The 18,257-nt window shown below is 42.3% G+C and overlaps 1 protein-coding gene across 3 annotated transcripts in view; it reads right to left on the reverse strand.

The window, feature by feature from the left end:
• The window catches only part of ITGA1 (integrin subunit alpha 1), a 462,364-nt gene that overhangs the window by 56,348 nt on the left and 387,759 nt on the right, over window positions 1–18,257 (reverse strand). For all 3 annotated transcript variants that reach the window (XM_029577630.1, XM_029577622.1, XM_029577640.1), the window contains 5 exons: window positions 8,964–9,100; window positions 7,591–7,701; window positions 4,523–4,608; window positions 1,644–1,779; window positions 1,279–1,359 (listed from right to left, as the gene is read on the reverse strand). In XM_029577630.1, the coding sequence (XP_029433490.1) occupies window positions 1,279–1,359; window positions 1,644–1,779; window positions 4,523–4,608; window positions 7,591–7,701; window positions 8,964–9,100 (551 nt within the window). The remainder of the gene's footprint in view (window positions 1–1,278; window positions 1,360–1,643; window positions 1,780–4,522; window positions 4,609–7,590; window positions 7,702–8,963; window positions 9,101–18,257) is intronic.

Below are 18,257 nucleotides of genomic sequence, written 5' to 3' on the forward strand. Positions count from 1 at the left end.
TGACAGGGGCTGACCAATGGCACGGTAGCCCCTGTGACATAGTAGGTCAAAGGCCTTCGGTGCCATTTTGATGCGAGGCAGGCCGGAAAGCCCGACGGCACGGAGGGAGAAATCCCTCGCGGGACCCCGCTGGACCACCAGGGATTTTAGTAAGTCTTGGAGAGGGATCAGGATGGTGAGGGGGGAGGGGTTGTATTACAGTAAATTGTAATGCTTGGGGTGGTTTTTTATTTAAAAAAATAAAATGTGCCTCCCCCCCGTACAAACCCGAAAAACTAATTTTCCTCATCGTTCGGGGAAAATCAGTTTTGGGGTTTGGGGCCCCCGACCCACGATGAATTAGGCAATTTCATTGAAATTGCCTAATTCGTGATAAACTAAGCACATCTCTACCTATTTCTAGCTTGTTTTTTCCCTTTTTTGGGTTAAAAGATTATTTTTGTTCCTCCGGGAGCTGATGGCCTTGGTAACCAAACCAAATGGAAAGTGTGGAGGAGTGCAGCTGGAGAATAGGATACCTGCCAGTGTCATAAAGGGAAGGTGCTAAAGGAAACAATGTGGCTGAGAAAGGAAGGTAACAAGAACTTTGCTGCTGCTAATTAAGATGGAATTCAAGGGAGTTTAAAATACCCTTCATGTGCTGCATAAGGTGTTAAAGGATTTAACAAGAGTTGAGAAAAAGGATTAAAAGTAGGACTAAATTCTAACCAACTACGGTGGGAAGAGCTGGGAAATACATTTTGGAATTTAAAGGAGGATTGAACTATATTCAATCTAAGTAATTGGAGTAATTGAGAAGAGAAGAAATGTAGGTATTAAAAGAGTGCTTCCAGATACATCCAAAGACTTTTTTAAAGACATGGAGTCACATGTTTATTAATCGATCTGCTGTCTTGTTATTTATTGACTTTGATTGAGAGCTGAATTGAAGCTGTAAATATTATTCAGTCATTTAATCAGCTATCAGTAAAGGAGTTGGAACTACCCTACTTCTCATGTGTGTTTATTGGATGCATAGACTGTGATAATTCTCAGCGCTGTTTACAAGGGACGGAATGGGTTATTGCAAAAAAGAGCCAGGTATAAAAACTGGAGCATTAGAACTCAGATTAATGCTATCCATGGAGCAAGTGAGAAGTGAGAGATTTTAGAGGAGTTGTGTGCATAAGGGGTCCATTTCTCTTTTTGTATGTGCCCTTGGGTGTCAGCTACAGGATCCGTCCTGCCCACTGGTTATATATGGGTAAAATTGTGTTACATTTAAAGGATTAATCTTACCTCGTCTTTAGATTTTAGGAAGGGATATCCTACTTTGCATGTAATATTATGATTAGACTCACAACTGTCCTTTTGTCTATCCTAAGAAAGAGGAAAATTAATCAACATTTACAGTAGTTTATCATGAAAGCTTAGCATCACAATCAAAGATTTCAGTCTTTAAAGGTTTTTTTTATGCAGATAAGGATAATGCATACTTTTTTTTTTTAAATGATAGGACATAAACAAAAGCAAAATTTAGAAAAAGCAGTTCCTCCATACGCAAGGTCATCTTTTTCATGCTTGTATCTTTTTTATTTTATTCCTCCCAAGGCTACAATTTATAAAACAGTACAGTAAAGTATAGATTGTTTTTTTTTACTTACCTCTATTCCAGCAAAAATAACATTAGCAGAGTAATGTACTATGACTCTGGCATTATAGGCACTCTCCTTCTTATTCTTAATAAACAGTGTCACATTAAACTTATCATTGCTTGACCTTATAATAAATGGAGATAACCTGTGGTAAAAGAAAATGCATCAGTCTTTTAGGAAGAGTAGAAATGTTATACTAAGCAGTATATACAGATCAAATATTCTTTTTTCATTGTCTGGCAACATGTTATGTCAGATTTCTTTTTGTTTTGTTTTCATCAAAAAAATATGTCTTTCCAGCAAGGTCAATAATTGAAACAAAGTATTAATTCCAAGTCCATCTCTGACATAAACTTTAATAACACCACGGCACATACTAGCTATGTGCAGAAGAAGAATGTTTGTTTTGATTCATTTCTTAGGTCACATTCATTCATTTGGTTCTTTTCAAATGAAAAAAAAATTCATGTATTTGTTCCATTTGTTTTACATTAAAGACAAAGGGGGAACCAATGCAGCCCATTTTGAGCTTCAAAATTAGGATTTTCTATTTGATTCTAATGAAGCTGATCGGTAGACATCATTAGAACAGGGATGAGATTTCAAAGGCACCAAGACTGAGGCAAAGTGGTACAAAAATAACATGAACAGCCTAAGGAACTGAAAAGGGGCAAAAGGCACCAGCAGCGACAGGAGATCTCCAAGGCAGCATCATAGGAACAAAGCAGCAACAAGAACACCCCAAGGTTTCAAAAGAGGGCACCAACAACAGTGGCATGAACCCCCAGAGGCAGCATGAGGATGGAAAGTGGCATCAAGAGTGGCATGAACATTCTAAAACACCAGAAGGGGGACCAAGATAGCAGAGGTGCAGGAATAAACAACAACCCAGGCACTGACAGAGGGACAAAGCAGCACAAAGAGTGTCATGAACACCCCAAAGTGCCATGAGAGGTACAAAGCAGCCACCCACAGAGGCAAGAACATGCCAAGGTGCAGAGTCTGCGGTATGGCAACAAAGCTGATAATCAGAAAGCCCCCCCCCCCCCCCCCCAAGATGTAGCAAAGGTGGTCTGGCAGCAAGGAAAAGTGACAGAAAACCCCCATAGGTGTAGAGTCTGGGGTATAGCAAAAGTGGTAGCAAGACTCTCAAGATGTAGCATGAGGGACATATTTGAGCAAGGAAAAGAGGCAGAAAAACTCCTAAAGTGTAACATTAGGGGCATGGATGGCAGCAAGGTCGAGTAGCAGCAAGATCCTGAAGCTAAAGACTTGGTAACAGAGAAGTAAGGCAGAGTGGCAGCAAGATCCCCAAGGTGTAGAGTCTGGGGTATGGCAGCAAGGCTGAGTGGTTGCAAGGCCCCGAAAGTCACTCCACTGTTCACAGCGGATTACAACACCTCATCTGCTTTGTCAGTAAAATCAATTTCACATACTGTTTACAATGTTTTTTCAATGAGCACAATAGGTCTACTCCATTTCTTAATATTTCCAGCATTATTTGGAAACTGTTTCAATCCACACTGAGCATTAAGTCTAGGAATGGAGAAAGGGCAAGGATTGAGACTTTAAACCACCAAACCTTTTTCTTATTGCATGCCTGTCTCTAAAACAAAGATGCAAACTTGGGTTCATTAAAAAAAAAAAAAAAAAAATCTTGTTTACGTGACTCAAAACAATAGCAACAACAGAGCACTTTCTGAAACTTGCAACTCCTACCTCAGGCCAGTAAAAGTAGGGCATGGCCGTTTGGGAGAAATGAAATAGGAAATGAGATGAAATTTCCTATTTCATTTTAAATCATTTTTATAACGGGATGAGTTAAATTACGACTAAATTTCTTTGGAATCTCATTTCATTTTAAAAACCTCTTAAAAAATAAAAAAAAGGTCACCGATTGGACCTAGGCCTAGGCCCAAAGCCAAGGCCTCACCTAGGGAGTAGGCTGAAACCCAAAGCAGGAGTCCTGAGCTATGCTCAACTGTTACTCCAGTGCCTTGGCCTAAGCCTAGGCACAAAACCTGGGTCTTGCCTAGGCTTAGTTTTGAGGCCTGACAAAAGGGCTGCAGCCTACACCCCAGTGCAACACCGTAGTCTTGGCCTAGGCCAAGACCCGAGCAAAGCCCCAGGTCCAGGCAATTTCCAGATGACCCTCCCCATACTTACCAAATTCGACATCATGTCCTGGCTTAATCCCAATGCCAGGGCCTGGGCCCAGGCCCAAGGCCAGATCCTGATGATAGAGCCTAGCAGCCAGGTCCCAAAATCTAGGCCACACCCTACCCAAGACCTGGACCAAGGCCCAATGCTGTGTACTGGCCTTGAGACTGGCTCACAATACTTGGGTCTCGGCCCAGGCTCAGGGCCAGACCCAGAGCTCCGGCTTCAGAGCTCTTCTTCACTATCTTCTTCACCAACTGATGCTGTCCACTGTTTTTTTTTAGTTTTTAGTTTTTTTTAAACTAAAGAAATTAAATAAACACTAAACAAAATGAAATTCATGGGGAAAAAGCACCCTAGAAACAAAATGAAAAACAAAATATTCCCCCTACCCACCCCTAGTAAACGACACTAGAGTGCTATGCCTACATCTTACATAGTATTTGAAACAATGGGACTCAAGTATTACAGATGTATGCTAGTTTCACTTCAGTTGTATGTCTGTTTTGTGGCAGTGTATTTCTTACTGGAAATAATGTGATGTTTTCCTTGATAAATCTAGTGCAGTTTTCATAATGAGCTAAATTGCCACAAGACTACTAAATGATCCCTCTGGCACAGCTCACAATCAAGTGGAGGAGTTAGAGCGAGCTCATGTTTTGGACTCGGACTTCATGTTTGGAATCATCCAGTAGTACCAGTGAACAGTGAATTGTTTAGGGCATTACCTGTTTCCAGTTATGCTTGTACTTGTATGCAGTGCCAGATCTGTAATGCATTTCTTCTTGTTTCCACAATCCTTGGTAAAAGGAATCTACAAGAATGAAAATAAAATCTTTAAACAGTTCTTTTCCAAGCCATTTTATGTTGTGCTTACCTGATTCCAAACTACTCTGAATGACAATCCTAGCTCCTGGTATTTGCATAAGGGTACCTGAGAAAGCAGCTGATTCAAACTTTTTTAACTGCTTGCAGGAGGCCAGGATTATGATTCTTATTTATAGGCCTATGTTTTTAGCAGTAGTTTATGAACAAAACATAGAAGGTCATTTTTCAAATCACGTTGGGGCATTATCACGGGCAATGATAATGCACTGTGAGATGCATATGCAAACTTTAAAATTTTTCCCAAATGGGAGGGGTTTGGGTGGAGAAATTAAAATGAGGGGTGATTAACATTGCATGCAATAGTGTAATGCACGTTATCGTGGGTTTTAATGCCGGAAATAACTATACCTTTTTTCCTGGCATTATGCTGTAAATTATGCCCAAAACAGGCTTTGCGCTAAAACTCATAAATACCATTCAAGGCAGGAGAGAGGGAGAGGAGAGGGGAGGAGAGAGAGAGATAGAGAGAGAGCACCTCTGGGGAGGCACACATATTGTCAACTTTTTATACCACTGTACGACCTAGTTTGATGCACTCTCTAGCTAGCTGGTATCAAGCTAGGTCGAGAGTACAATGTACAAATCTCATCTTTGTGTACCTTTCATCACTCCAAATCACATCAAATCTTCACTGTGCTGTTCGTACCTTTGACTGTGCATGTAAAAGTGCCAAAAAAACATAGGCCACCACCAAAACCTCACTCAGAGTTACTAGTTACCCCTCCTAAAGCAGTATAAATAGTTTACTTATATGAGAGCCTTATAAAGAGTCTCTGTCTCAGCCCAAAAAGCCTGTGTGGTATCTTGAAAATTACCCTAACCACACCCATTTTTGCAAACCCGTCCCCACCACCACCAATTCCTTTAAGAGTCTGTTACCAGGAAGCAGAGGGCTGTTCTCTGCTGAATGAGATTCAGCAGAGCTGGCAGGCAGCAAATCTTAGCAAGCCCGATGCCCCTAAATCTTTGCCACCATAGGCACAGGCATAATAGGTACCTGTTGAGATTGTAGGAGACCAGATACTTGCAAACCCATGGAATTAAAGATCATCTCCATACAGAAAAACAGGTCAGTAATAGTTCAAGGTGCTATTTGTCTCCACTCTGCACTGAGAAGACAGTGAAACCCAGAATCCTTTATGGTGGGTGCTGGTCCTTTCTGGGTAGGTGTGACTGCCTGTAATGTAGTGGCAAGATTCAAAATCCAAAAACACCACTTGATTCTGCTTAATAAATCCTCTCAGAAAACTGCATTAGCCTCATCATCTAGAAAAGGTAGAACAAGTTCCCAGATTAGGGCTGGCTTCATTATTTTTACTGGCAGGCTGAATCCATTGCTGGGTTTTTTTTTTCTTTTTTATGTTGCATGAATGAACTTGTAAGCAATGATCCCTCTAAAGTATGAGGAAGATTGACACTTTTCTCCTCACAAAGCATGCTCCAGCTATTCTGTGTTTCAACTGTGCAGGACCCCCACCCCCCACCCCCAGACTGTGGGAACTGCAAGCCTTGCAATTGCTCATACATTTTGGAGTATCGCTCACAGGTTTTACATGGTCACTTACATACATTTTTCTTTTGCTGTATACAAAAATGCAATGCTAGTAACTGGCGCTCAAAAATTGTTGGTTTAAAACAAATTGTTGCTCACATGAAAAAAATGTGCACACACCAAGTCACTCCTTGGAGTGAACATTGCCTGTAAAGTTCAAACAGTTGGAGCACATTTGACGTGGAGAAACAAGTTGGTAGACCCCATGTAACTGAAAGGGAACATTATCTGATAGCCTGTTTTTCCTTAGGGAAATCAGAACTTCTTGGTATGAAGTTCTAATAGATTTTATTTCTGGATTTATGCTGTAAATACATTAAAATTTTTTAAAACAATATTCCTGTACAATTCTACATTTAATCAAAATGTATTATGCTGTTTATCTACTTATATAAATCACAAACTTGCTATATGGGAGAAGTCATTAAGAATCAAGTAAACCTTCATACGATGCCAATTTTTAAGTTTATGGCTATCGTGCTGGTAAGCCTAATAAGCTATAAGGGTTTATAATCACTAGGTCACTTGATGCTATATTTTGGGTCTTTTTCATGTAGGGCCGGATTTTATAAAATTGTGTGATTGCGTACTTTTGTTCGCCCACCACGTGCGAACAAAAGTACGCTGGATTTTATAATATACGCGCGTAGCCGCGTGTATCTTATAAAATCCGGGGTCGGCGCATGCAAGGGGGTGCACATTTGTGCAACCTGCGCGCGCCGAGCCCGGCGCGCGTTGCCTGTTCCCTCCGAGGCCGCTCCGAGGGAACTTTCCTTCGCCCTCCCCCCACCGTCCCCTCCCTTCCCCTACCTAACCCACCCCCCTGGCCCTATCTAAAACCCCCCCTACCTTTGCGCACGCCGGGCCGGCTGCCCCGCTCTGTGTTCCGGTCCGGGGGCTGGTCCGGAGGCCACGGCCACGCTCCCGGAAGCCCCCAGGCCGAAACCACGTCCGCGGCACCGCCTCCGAAATGCCGCATCACTCGCGACATGCCCCCAACACGCCCCCCCAACACGCCCCTCCATGCAAGCCCTGGGACTTACGTGCGTGCCGCCGAGCCTATGCAAAATAGGCTCGGCGCACGCAGGGGGGGTTTGGGGTAGGTTTTCGGGGGGTATGCGCATACCCCTTTGAAAATCTACCAGGTAGTGTTTATTTACCTTAAGCACTAGCTGGAAAGGCGGGATACAACTGCTATAAATAAATTAAATTAAATCCATATAAACAACAGGACTTCATCTTCTTCAGCAATAGCAACCATGGACCTCTTTTTTTTCCAGTCAGATTTGTTAGTAATTAATATTTTACAATGCATCAGTGAAAAGCTGAATTAGAAACAAAAAACTGACCACTTACATATTCATGTATTGAGTTTGGCAGGTCACTGTCGAGTACAGGGCCATTTTCTGGATCCGAAAAATTAAATTCTATTGAAACCTTAACAGAATCCAGAAAATCAGGCTTCTCCTGGAAATAAACAAGTGATATCAAAATTATGAGGCAATTTTCATAATATTCACTGCTCCACCCTCTCCATGCGGCCTCTGTAATAGGGATGTGCATTCATTGCTCCATTTGTTTCATTCATTTTGGCGGTTCAAGCATATCTCACGAATGGATAGCATGCACACAAAATGGATTGTGTGCGCATATGTAGTCAGCAGTAGACAAACCTGCATGCCATCCGTTTTGCCTGCCTACTATCCATTTGCAAGATATTTGTGTATCACCAAAATGAATAAAATGAATGGAGCAACAATAGGGAGCCCTCACTGCAGAAGTAAGTGACAAGGACAATCGACAGTAGTGTATGGAGTTAAAAATGTATCTGAGAAAGAAATTCACAGGAAAGCCAAGCAGTGTATTGATTGATTGATTGGGTAAATCATAAAATATTTTGGACAACAAAGAGACAGGAACAGGGCAGGTTCTTCCATTAGGCAAACTTGGTAGTCACCTTGAACACCACAACTTGGGGGGAATCAAAATCATGGGAGGAGGGCTGGGGATACTACAGTAAGGAAGCTCATCCCACCAGTGGCCAAAGAGCACAGGAGCTGCTACAAGCAGCTAAGTCTCAGGGATGTGGGGATAGGTGGAGCGACACAAATGGTTACCTAGGGTACCTAATACCCTTGCATTGGCCCTGGATAGTAATTACAAGGAATATGGGGTGACACACTATATTTGATCTGTGGTGTATGAAACCTCCATTTCTATAAAATGAATGGAGCATTCATCCTAATCTTATTATGCAAAGGCTTCTGTCTTGTGCATGCTCTACAGTTCATTCTGATTGTGCTGCGCATACGCACTTCCAGTTACAACCCTTATCTAAACTTACATTTTCTCTCTGAAGAAAACCAAACGCTTAATTCAGTCCTCAAGAACTCTCCTTCCCTCTCTCCCCAAACAAATATGTTTTTTAAGGATAACAAGCCTATTACTAAGTCAGTACTTATACCACATATCCAAACGTATTTCATGAATAATCATTGTGAAGAGCCTTTAAACCAGGCCTGCTAGTTCTTGAGGACTGGATTTGGTTTGGAACCACCTTACTATGGGATTTGGGACTGGGCAGTTTTGCTTACACAGAAGCTGAAGCTTCCTATCGCTGGCAGCTGGCATAACACTGCTCAGCAATGTTCTTTGCATTTCTATTAGCATTAATAAAATGGAATAGGCAAAGCAATTAAAAAAGTAGCTACTATATATGATTTACTTGCCAACATGTAGAGGCCATATTCAATGCAATTAGAGCCTTCGATAGTGATATTTTTTTGTATCTTCCTTTCCTGGGTTCCATTAAAAAAACTTCGAGATAATTGTCTGTGTGAATCTAATATAAATCTGTACTGTAAACCTAAAAGGATTAAAGAAACAATTAGAACACTAAAAAAAAAAGATCCAGTAAATATGTTTCTTTACTATATACAATACTTTAAAAAAAAAATTTATTTAGTATCGGGTGCCTCAGACTGCAGAACATTAAAAATTCAACATCACCTATTACATACTGGACTAAAATACCATTTAAAACACACAAATTATGGATATAAAAGTGTTAACCATATCCTGGACAACAACTGCAGATTCTCAACTTTATAGCCATAAGGGAAATATTTACTCCAGGTAATGGTTAGAGGTACTCCACTCAAACTATATAAATACTTGATGTCCAATACATTCAATTAATTTTATAGCAAATGCTGGAGAGCAGACCAGGGCAATAAAAATCAAAGGATATAAGCATCACAGTACTCGCATCATGCATTCAAAAAAAATAATGCCAAGACTCAGGTGTCTCGCCTTTGGTCCTGGGTCTTGTCTAATCCAAGGCCAAGGCATCAGGACCCAGTCTTCAGTCCGAGCCCTGGTCTAGGTCGAGGCCAAGATCCCAGCATCTGGCTTAGGCCCCAGCATTAGGCCTAGACCGAAGCATTGTGACCAGGCCCCCAAGCCTTGGTCTTACATAGAGCCTAGGCCAAGGTCATGGTGACCTACTACAGCCTAGACTGTTGTAAGGCTGAGGCTTCAGCTTGGGCCTGGGCTTTGCCAGCGGATCCCCCCTGGACTGGGTAAGTGGGGGCTGGAGGAATCCTGGCCTCGGCAATTTTTCCAGTGGGAAGGATGGGTGATAGGGTCAGGAGGCCTTGGGAGGCTCGGTTTTCTTTTTTTCTTTTAATGTTTGATTTGTTTTTTCAAATTAAAGAAATGAATCAAACCTTAAATGAATCAAAATTTATGGGGGAAAAACCTCCCGAAAACGAATCAAAAAACAAAACAAATTTTTTACCCCCTGCACATCCCTATGAAATCCAACACTTCAGTGCAGAAGAAAAGAACATTCAAGATGAGTTCCATAAAATTGTAACAAACAAATACTTAACGTTTTTTTAGGCTGACTTAGATATTGTTGCTATTAGGGAGATGTGATTCAATCAGTGTCATAAATGGGACATTACTATTCTGGGCTATAATATGTTTAGGAAGAGTTGAGATGATAGAAAAGGGGAAGGACTATCAAAGGAACTTAAATGGAGAGGATGTGGACAAAAGAGGCAGCAGTGTGGGCTGTCTTAGAAAGAGACAAAGACATTTCCATGTTTGTTGGTGTGATCTATAGACCCCTGACTCAGTTGCATGAACTGGACAGAGATCTATCTGAAAACATTCAAAAGATGGGAATAAACAGGGAGGTGTTGGTTGGAGATTTTATCCTGCTAGATGTGTATTGAAAGATCCCTTTTGTAGAACTGGTAAGTAGAAGAAATATCCTGAATGCCCTTGAAGTTGTTCTGCTGAAGGAAATGGTGATAGAACCCACAAGAGGAGAAGAAATACTGGACCTGGTACTCCCAGTTGGGGACAGTGTCTAACATCGCAGGTAACTTATGCAGCAGTTAGTTGCAAGAGTTACAACGGTTTTCAAAGCAAACGTATGCTCATAAGTTCCCTTTTGAAAATTATGCAAAATAATGCATGCAGACTCACCCACAAAAAGGTACACCTGCTCACTGTGAATACATACTTTTTAAAAATCAAAGTATGCATATAAATCCAAACTACAGCACCCCAGTTCTATCACTGGAATGCCTTTTTTGTTCATATAATGGTAGCTGCAAAATTGGATTATGTGCTTCCTTTTATGTGTTATGAATGAGTGGTATTTGGGTGGATCCTTGGGTACTGTGGCAGATGACCACGCCCATGGGGAGGAGCCCCGTGAGGAGCCACAGTACTAGGCTAGACTCAGAACATACAAACACAGTTAGTTCTTAATTAAACAGCCTTGAAAGGTGCCACCAGAGGTGGCAGTAGTGAGGAAGTCTGGTAGTTGCAGTCTCAGGAACCTCGGCAGAGGGAGCCCTTCTCACCTCGTTTGTATTGGGAGGTTCCAAAGCAGGTTTCCCAGCAAGGAAGTACTGTGGATGAGATAGGCGATTCCACCAGGTTGTAGAAGTAAGTGCAGGCACCGAGGCAGGGAGAGCAGACCCTCGAGGAGTGAGTACCTGTTCCCTGTAAGGCACCTGAAATAAAGCAGAGGGCCCTCGAGGAGCAGGTACCCAGGTTAGCAGTTACCCCGAAGGGCAGAGAGAGAGAGCTTCCAGTGGCAGCACAAAAGCGGCAGAGTAGCGTAGACAGGAATGGAACGTATCTGGAATCAAGTCCTTGCTAACTCAACAAGCTAGCAAAATAGTAGATGTTATATTCCTGGATGGCATGACATCAGTAAGGGGGAATGCCCCCGAGGTTCACGCCAAGGGTTGCATAAAGATGTGGGTGGCGCGCATGTGCTCACACTAGTAGGTACCTGGGAGGAGCATGGCGGGAGGCAGCACCATAGCCGTTCTGGGGACACTGGAGAGGTCGGCTTGTAGACACGGCAGTAGCCATCTTTCCTAGGTAAGCGGGAGGAGCCGTGAATAAAGTGAAGCAAACGGGGTGAAGCCTTCTAGCACCGACAGACACAACATTATGCACACAAACCCAGGATAAGTTATAACAAGCCATTTACACACACAAACCTATGTTTGTGTGTGTAAATGGCTGATGTATGTAATAGGTGATGTTGCAAGTATATGGCTTTGAGAATTATTTCTATAATGTTCAAGTAGGACCAATGATCATCAGAACATATGGTTTGATACAATGGCCAAAGTGCAAAGAAGTAACATTAAGCCAAAGTCCCAGATTTCAAAAATATTGATTTTGGTAAATTGGGGAAATACTTTGAGGAGAAGCTGGCAGGCTGGAAGGAGATAGGTGAATTAGAAGAACACTGGGCTAAACTAAAAGGAGCAATAGTGATAATAAATCTTTATGTAAATAAAGATTTATTATCACTATTGCTCCTTATGTAAATAAAATAATAATTATTTACTTATGTACAATAAATAATAATTATTTACTTATGTAAATAAAGTAAATAAAACATGAAGACCAATATGGCTTTCCAAAGAAATGGTTGAGAAAATTAAGACAAGGATCAGTACAAAGGTTATAAAAAAGGATGCACACAGGAAAGAATATCTGGTAAAGCTAAAATGGACAAAGAAAGAAATCAGGATGGCACAAGTGGAAGAAAAAGAGTGCTAAAAAGATATAGCATGGTGATAAAACATTATTCAGGTATGTCAGAAAAAGGAGGAAGGCAAAAAGTGGAGCTGTAAGATTGAATAGAGATGAAGAGCAATGTGTGAAGAGAAATGAGGAAAACACAGAAATTCAAATGAAATACTTCTATTTGGTGTTCAGTAAAGATGATCTTGAAAAGGGACCGTTGCTGGGTTGGCAAGAGTACATATGAGAGTGAGGTAGTTCCTACCATTTACAGAAGAGGATGTTCATGTGGAACTAGTGTAACAAGTTACTATAAACCAGGTTCCTGCCCATACAAGCTTATCATGTGTTGGAGCCTTACAGTGTGTACTGAGCTGCATCTGGATCTGAGTGATGTGTTTTGGATCTGCCCAAAAGGGTATTTCAACCCTGCAGACTGCAAGCCACCACAGGCAAGGTGAAGGAATATAAAAATTCGTCAAAACCCATGTGCTCTCCTGTGAATGACAAAGTTTTCCAAGAACCAGCATCCAGCACTCACAGTTTAACCTGCCCAAAGAACAACACAACATAGCTAGCAGAGGAGGAAGCCAAAGAAATGCTGGGAGACCATTTAAGGTAGAAAAGGTACAATTTGGCTTGGTCTGTGTGTGTGGTACAGGGATGGCCAGGAGTTGGAGCCAGGAGCCATGAAGAGAGGAGTGGATCTGGCAGCTCTGCAATCAGCTCTTTTCCTGAAGAGCTAATTAAAATGTGGGAGAGACAGAAAATTGTTCTTTCTTCATAGTCGAGCTACATATAAAATCTCAACAAGGGACAGAGGAGCCAAGAGCTGAGAGACTTCCTTTCCAGAGATATCCAGGCCTAGGAGAACATGGTTGGATTACCCTCCTAAGAGACTGATTTAAGTAATCTAAACTTTCCGCAGAGAGTATTTTAGCAGAGGAAGGAGAAGGTTTATTTCCTTGCTTTTTGTCCTCAAATTCAGTATCTCATCTTAATTGCTTCATCCTTTCAGCTGAAGTCAAGTATAAACCCTTGCTGGTAGGTACAGACATAAGAAATAGGTCTGGGAAAGAAAAACTGTACCCTGTGGTCTTTCTGTAAGAGACTGAAACTAGGCCAGCTTTCATTTTGTACCAAGTAAACCATATGGGGAAGCTCCCAAGAGAGATCTTTCACACACTACTGTGCTCATCTGTTTGGTTTGTCATCTAGCCAGCTCCACCATCAAGAGGGACATCTTCATTTTCTTGATTGTTTTTTCACACAATTTTTTGTTTGGGACAGAGTGCACCCTTTACAAACTGGTGGCATTTGGGTGAATCTGTTTTCCCCTCCCCTTTTTTGAGTACTCAGGGGTAAATACAATTTTTGAAAATTGTGTTCTTCACTGTCTTTCCCCTCTACCTTTCTCTGTTAGTGTTCTCTATTTTATTTTTTTTTTTACTATCCATATGAGCATGCTGGTTGCCCTGGTTAATAGGCCATACCCAGTGTATTTTTGCATTGCTTGATATAAAATAAGAAAACTGCATGTTATTATACTTCACCTCTGTACTTTTCCCATTTAATGTTCTAGTTGGATTTACTATCTACTTAACACAAAACTAGTAAAAGGGCTAATTACTGTTTTATTCTGGAGTGATGATTTTATCTGGTCTGTGGTTCCACAAGTGAGAGATTGTTTGGGAAGGGCCTTGTCTCAACCCCCACTCAGGCTATGAACCCGAAGATAAATCAACTAAATATAATTTCTCATGTTCGATTCCCTACCTCAAGCATAGGGGTAATTCATAGTCCAGACCAAGGGGGGCCACATTAGCAAAACTGAAAGTGGATAAAGCCATGGGGCCAGATGAGATACATCCTAGGATATTAAGAAAGCTCAGAGAGGTCCTGGCAGGTTCACTGAAGGACCTGTTCTATAGATCCTTGGAGATGAGAGTGGTATCACATAATTGATGAATGGCAGTTATGGTCCCTTTTCACAAAAATGGTAACAGAAAGGAGGTTGGAGACTGCTAAAGGAAAAGATGGCAAACCAGTGACCTTTCTACAAACCAGTGGGTTGCAGGATCTGAGGCCACATGGAAGATTATGTCAAATGAATCTGATCAATTTTTCAATTGGTTAAATAGAAAATTAGATCAAGGGCAAGCAGTGGACCTGGATTTTAGCAAGATTTTGATACAGTCCCACATAGGAAGTTCATAAATGAAATGAGCAGCCTGAGAATGGGTCCCAAGTCCTGTACTGGATTAGAAATTGTCTGTCTGGTGCAACACATAGAATTCACTTAGAGGAGAGAAAGACGAAGTGCCTTAGGGATCAGTTCTGGGGTTGGCTCTGTTCAATATCTTTGTGAGCACTGTTATGGAGAAGTTAGAAGGAAAGTTTATATTTTTGCAGATGGCACTAAGATCTGCAACAGGGTGGAGGCTTGTAAAGGGGAAAAAATATCTGAAGTCGGCAAAGGTTTGGCAATTAAGATTCAATGCTAAAAAGTGCAGATACATGTATTTGGGGAGCTGTATTTAAAAAAACAACAGAAATAGAACAGAAGCAATCCAGCATAAGACAACCAAAATGGTGCAATGGTACAATGGTGCAAGGTCTACACCAAAAGTAGATGAGTTAAGATGTGTCTTGAATATCTAAATATATATATCTTAGAGGAGAGGAGAGACAAGAGAGATGATACAGACATTTACATACCTGAATGGGATAATAAATACACAAGAAATAAACCTTTTCCAATGAAAAGGAACTAGGGGCAATTATATGAAGCTCCAGGAGGATACACTCAGGAACATCAGAGAGAATATTTTTTCATGGAAAGGGTGGTGGCTGCCTGGAATGTACTCCCAGAAGAGATGGCGGAGACAAAAATGGTGTCAGAATTCAAAAGGGCATTGGATAAACAAATAGGATCCCAAGTATTAAAAGGATAGAAATTACACACAAGGGGTAACCTACAGTAAACGTTATTAATTGGGATAAACTGCATGGAGACACAGTTACAACCCTAAACAATTTGGTCTTTATCAGTCATCATTTTCTATGTTACTATACTGTGTGACCCATCATTTAGTCTGTGATGCTGTTAACTCTTCAAATGCCATCAAAGAGTCACTTAGACAGTAGTTTACTAATCCATGGATGTTATGCATAACCTTGAATTGCAACTTTTAGTTAATAAGTATCTAATACAATTTACATAGGGAAAGCATTTCGGTTTCCTCCAAAATGTATCATTAATATGCCCAGCAGCAACATTTGGAAGACACTGCAGTAGATACAGTATATACTAGGAGCCCAAACTGCAGAGCACTGCAGTAGTTCTGCCTGAATAAAATTAATACATAACTTACTACTTATTTTTGATTGGTTAATACATTTTTATTGAAGTCACAAGAATTTAATTTTATAGAATTTCCATATTATTAACTTGTCTGGGACAATATTACTACACTGTACAATATAGTTTACTGACACTGTTATGGGCGCCAGCTGCGGCAAGCCACGACCAGGGCCGACTGTCATGGCCGCCAGCCGCAGCAGTTCACGGCAGGGACCACTCACCCGCGGTGTCGGGTTGCTTTGGAGCCTCCTGCAGAGGCAGGGAGCCTCCGCCGGCGTTCTCCTCGCAGCCATGTGGGCTGCTTGGCCGGCTGCAGGGCCCTGCTAGCTGCTTGACTCTGCCCCCTTCTTGGCTGCCTTAGAGCCGCGCGCGCAGCTGAAGATAGGATTTAAAGGGGCCATGACAGGAAGTGTCGTGGCTCCCTTCTGAAGCTCCTCCCTCAGGTCCAGGTATTTTAAGGCAAGGTCTGCTCCTCAGACCTTGCCTTGGTATTGAGGCTCGTGCCTGGTTTCTGGTTCCTGGACTTGCTTGGTTCTTCACCCCGCTTCTGCTCCTCCTTCCTCGCTGGATTGACTCTTTGGCTCCTGACCTTCGGACCGGCTGTGTTGAGTTCTTGGCGTTGACTTCGGATTGGCTTTGGACCCTTCTCCTGTGTTGTTCCTGGACTGGCTTTGGACCACTCTCTGGACTTTGACCCTTGGACCGGCTTTGGATTCTCCTTCGACTTCTACTCTCTGATTATCTATGACCAGCTGGAGGCACCAGCCATCTGGAATCCACGACCTGCAGGAGGCGCCTGCATCCAGACCTTCAGTAGTCTTCAGGGAGTTCCTTAAGTCCCAGCGGCCGGATTCCTACAGGTTCCTCCTGGGGGGATTACGAGCTTCCAGGGTGAAGTCTTCTTTCAACACTCATCTCACTGAGCCTTGCCCTCTGATGGTAGAGACCTAATGGGTTCTCTGTCCGTTTGGGTAGCACCAACTCTACCTCGGAACAGGGGTCCACCTCCGGAAATCATAACAGACACAACAAAGAAAGGATGCAATTAAAGCATAATGCTGTACAGGCTTACAGCTTTCCTGAAATTGTATTTCATAATATTTATTTAATAACATTTTTTTATTGTTTTACTGATTAAAAGTTGCCCCAAATGATTTTCTAAGTCTATTATATTTTGCAGCTGCAATAGCTTCCTATTTGTACTTCAAACATACTATATTCTACCAAGTATGTATTTCTAAGAAGAAACTATCCTTCCAGTTATTAAGGATGAGTCTTCAGATCAAAGATAATAAAAGATCAATTTCTTTATAGAGCAGTTTTTGAAAGTTGCTTGGGTGTGAGGTAACATGGGTAGCTCCAAGTCCAGCAGGATCCCAAGGCGCCATACATGTGATTTTAAGGGGACTTCATGGTTCCCAAAACGATTTGCTTTTTGAACCCAAAGAAATTCTGTTTGGCTCAGGTTCAAGCATAGTTGTTGGTTTGTTGCCCAATCTTGGATGGTTGTAAGGGATACAGATAGTTTTCTCACTTTTGTTTGTAAACCCAGTTCTTTGGGTATGAGGAATAGATGCAGAAGTTTAGGTTTAGAGATAGAATCAGTTGTGCTAATGGCTTGAGGTAAATATTGAAAAGAATGGATGGCAAAATGGATCCTTGTGGTACCCTAAGGTTAGGAGTCAGGGTGAGGAGGATTCAGGAAAGTGAACAGATTGCTGCTAATACTGTACTGCTAATATCAGTTTCTTCTATTCATGAGAGCATAATGGAATGCTGAATTGTGTCACATGCTGCTGAGAAGTAGTACAGTAATGAGGTGAGACCCCTGTAGAGATCATCTAATAGAGATATGAGTGCTGTCTCTGTCCCATAACCAGGTCTGAAGTTGGATTGGCAGGGATCTAACTAGTTTCTTCCAGTCAATTGGTTGCATATAGCCTGTTCTACCAATTTTCCCAAAAATGGAATATTACAGATTGGGCAGTAGTTTTCTAGCTTATCCTGGTCAAGATTGGTCTTTTTCAGTAAAGGACACATCGTGGCCTTTTTCAGTGTTTGTGGCATCAGATCCTCTGAGAGGGAGGAGTTAGCAATTTTAGCAGCCTTTGCTTGCCAACTTCACTAAGGTGCAGATTTTTAAAAACTACGCGAGCGTGTACTTTTGTTTGCGCTCCAGGCGCAAACAAAAGTACGCTGGATTTTAGTAGATACGCGCGGAGCCGCGTGTATCTGCTAAAAACCTGGATCGGCGCGCGCAAGGCTATCGATTTTGTATAGCCGGCGCGCGCCGAGCCGCGCAGCCTACCCCCGTTCCCTCCAAGGCCGCACCGAAATCGGAGCGGCCTTGGAGGGAATCCTCTAACGCCCTCCCCTCACCTTCCCCTCCCTTCCTCTACCTAACCCACCCGCCCGGCCCTGTCTACACCCCCCCTTACCTTTCTCCCGGAGGGAGGCGTAAATCCCCGCGCGCCAGCGGGCCTCCTGCACGCCGGGCCGCGACCTGGGGGCGGGTATGGCGGGCGCGGCCATGCCCCCGGACCGCCCCGGGCCGTAGCCACGCCCCCGTACCCGCCCCAAAAACGCTGCCGAC

This window comes from Rhinatrema bivittatum, chromosome 1, assembly GCF_901001135.1.
Source record: "Rhinatrema bivittatum chromosome 1, aRhiBiv1.1, whole genome shotgun sequence".
Taxonomy (NCBI): Eukaryota; Metazoa; Chordata; class Amphibia; order Gymnophiona; family Rhinatrematidae; genus Rhinatrema; species Rhinatrema bivittatum.